The sequence below is a fragment of the Cynocephalus volans genome, chromosome 4 (assembly GCF_027409185.1).
Source record: "Cynocephalus volans isolate mCynVol1 chromosome 4, mCynVol1.pri, whole genome shotgun sequence".
NCBI lineage: Eukaryota > Metazoa > Chordata > Mammalia > Dermoptera > Cynocephalidae > Cynocephalus > Cynocephalus volans.
Genome location: NC_084463.1, coordinates 149,016,417 through 149,019,591, shown reverse-complemented (window position 1 = coordinate 149,019,591; position 3,175 = coordinate 149,016,417). Strand labels below are relative to the sequence as shown.

Sequence of the window (3,175 nt, the reverse complement as noted above, 5' to 3'; positions counted from 1 at the left end):
GGCCCAACAAAAATTTTCTGACGAGAAATAGATTTGTCAAGGAAGGTATATTGGGCTCCTTGGAAGAGGAGCTTGATAGATGTTTAATAAATGTTTATTGTGTGTGAAGCACTGTGGAAGATGTAACAATGTACTTCATGTTATAATGGACGTATTCATAGTTCAGTTTTCAATTTCATTTTAGGTATTGTTCTCTGGAGCTCTCATCTCTAATACAAACGTTATAGAACAATAAATGGGACGGAGTAACAATGTCACAGCATTTGTCCTCCTGGGCCTCTCTCAGGATCCTGAGCTGCAAAAAGCATTATTTTTCCTGTTCTTTCTCATCTATGTTGTGACGATGATGGGAAACCTGCTCATTGTGGTGACTGTTATTGCCAGTCCCTCCCTGGGCGCCCCAATGTACTTATTCCTTGCCTGTCTGTCACTCATGGATGCTGTTTATTCCACTGCCATTTCACCCAAATTGATTATAGATTTACTCAGTGATAAAAAGACTATTTCCTTCCCAGCTTGCATGGGGCAGCTCTTCATAGAACACTTATTTGGGGGTGCTGAGGTTTTCCTTCTGCTGGTGATGGCCTATGATCGCTATGTGGCCATCTGTAAGCCACTGCACTACTTGACCATCATGAGTCAACAGGTGTGCATCCTGCTGTTGGTGGTGTCCTGGGTTGGAGGTTTAGTTCACTCCACAGTTCAACTTGTCTTTGTGTACAATCTCCCTTTCTGTGGCCCCAATGTCATTGACCACTTTGCCTGTGACATGTACCCATTATTGGAACTTGCATGCACTGACACCTCTATTATTGGCCTCACTGTGGTGGCCAATGGTGGAGCAATCTGTGTTGTTGTCTTTATCCTTCTGCTAATCTCCTATGGGGTCATCCTAAACTCCCTTCAAACTTACAGTCAGGAAGGGAGGCGCAAAGCCCTGTCCACCTGCAGCTCTCACCTCACAGTGGTTGTCCTCTTTTTTGTTCCTTGTATTTTCATGTATGTGAGACCTGTCTCCACTTTTCCCATTGACAAATCCATGGCTGTTGTTTACACGGTAATCACTCCCATGTTGAATCCTTTAATATACACCCTGAGAAATTCAGAGATGAAAAATGCTATGGAAAAACTCTGGTGTAGAAAGTTGAATATAGTTGGATAAAGTATGTCTTCCTCACTGAGCATGTTAGTTACAAGTTCTAAAACAACCAAGAGGCAGTAAGTTCTAACAACGGATGATTTAGTGAATTCAACAAATTCTCTAGGGATTTTTGTCTTTATTTAAACAAAGCCATCAAAAAATGGCAAATACGTTATCATTTAAGGTAAGAATGAATCTAATAGAGAAATTCTGGAGGATAAGTAAAAGGCACAGGTATTTGTCCTACGACAAGTAAAAATGAAATTAAGCTCACCTCGTAACTTTATTTTTCTTGATGTATATTTAAATGGGACTTAGAAGAAAGTGGTTTATTCTTTTCAAAAGAAACACAAAAGGTGCTTCTTAAAATTTTCTATCACCCAAACTCATGAGAAAGCAATTCAATGAATCCATATAACACATTTCTGGGACCCAAATAGTTTTTTTAAACTGCAGTGTTCATCATTGTACCAGTACAGCAGCTTTGTACAGCTCATTATGCATTTAGTCTTAAGATCACTTCCATTCATAAGGTTAATGTCTGTGCATTTTCAGCTGAGGATATTTGGATGGCACATGATAATGTGTTTAGTTAAGGACAGTATCAGTGAACAATTTTGTTTCGTGGAATGTGGTTGATGATACAGTTATTCTAGTTTTTGATGAAAGGAAAAATACTTATTTTTGGATTTGAACATCATACTAGTCCAAGTTATAAGCATATTTTTACGATTTTACTCATCAGTTACCATGTGCATTTTCACCCTTTCATCAAAGAATATGTAAACTTATTTTGTCTTCGTGAGGTTGAAGAATATGAGTAAAGAAATGTGTAATTTTGGATAAACATTGTGTTCCCTAAAAGTTGTATTCAACTTAAATACTTGACTTACAGGCGTAGAAATGAATTGTTCCGGTATAAACAAAATTTCGTTTTTCAATTTTATGTAAAAAAAACAAGTTTTTGTCAGTTTGCATCCATCTTGAAACATCACCATCCAGGGAAAAGATAGAATTGCTTTCATTGTAATATGGAACACCGTGCATGCATTTTAAGAGTTTATTTTTCTAACTGAAAATTTTATAACTTTTATTATTTAAAACATTTGTTATGTGATTTTTCATGGATATCAAATAATATCCATAGGGTTAGGATTAGGGTTACGGTTAACTTTTTACCTAGAATATTATCAAAGTCATTGAAACTATCGGTGTGTACCTACCTGATGGCATTCCTGTGTTTCTCTCCAGAGGTAATCCCAGTGCTAAACATTTTGTTAATCATAGTTAAAAACAGGTTATCTACATATGTGTATATCTTTAAAATATGTTTAGTTTTTCTTTTCCTTCCTTTTCTCAAAATTGTATAGTGCATTTTTCTCTGAATTTCACTTTTATTCACAGTAGTAAATTTTAATGATTTAATCATGATGGTGCTTGTCACTTTCATCTCATCAGTTCCCCTGCTGTATATTATTCCATATGGCAATACACCACAGTTTATTTATCCATTCAGTTCATGGCCATTTGTGTTGTTTCCAGTGTTTCATATTGTACAATGTGCTGCTGCGAACATCCTGAGAGAAATTCTTTTGCATTAAGTAAGATGTTTACCTGTTCACCTTTACAGATGATTGTATTTTCCCCCAGTGCTGTATTGTAATTAGCCAGCAGTGCATAACAGTTCCATTAAACTATATCCTTACCAGCAGCTGGTAAATGAGATGTTTGATAGTTTTGCTAATGTAATATGTTTAAGACTGTGACTTCGTTGTGGTTTTAATCTGCAATTTTATTGCCAACAAAGTTGAGCAGATACTCATATGTTTATTCAACATTCATTTTTTTTCAATATTTTATGAAATTTGTATCTATTTTTTTTGTCAGTTTTTCTACTGTTTTTTTTCCCCATTATGATTAGTTTGTTGAGGTCCTTTAGTAATCATGTGTACTAATTTTTTATTGCTTATATGTATTGCAAAGTCTTTTCTCAGTATGTGGTTTTTTCTTTCTTATACTTATTACTTCATTTGA

General features: G+C 35.4%; 1 protein-coding gene across 1 annotated transcript; it reads left to right on the top strand.

The window, feature by feature from the left end:
- Positions 1-235: 235 nt before the first annotated feature.
- Positions 236-1,162, top strand: LOC134374888 (olfactory receptor 4A5-like). The gene has a single exon (XM_063092972.1). It carries the CDS (start codon positions 236-238, stop codon positions 1,160-1,162), a length of 927 nt encoding a protein of 308 aa, XP_062949042.1.
- The last annotated feature ends 2,013 nt before the right edge of the window (positions 1,163-3,175 follow it).

What these genes read in the sequence shown, in the direction of transcription:
- LOC134374888 (XM_063092972.1), top strand. Translation starts at nt 236, where the DNA reads ATGGGACGGAGTAACAATGTCACAGCATTTGTCCTCCTGGGCCTCTCT.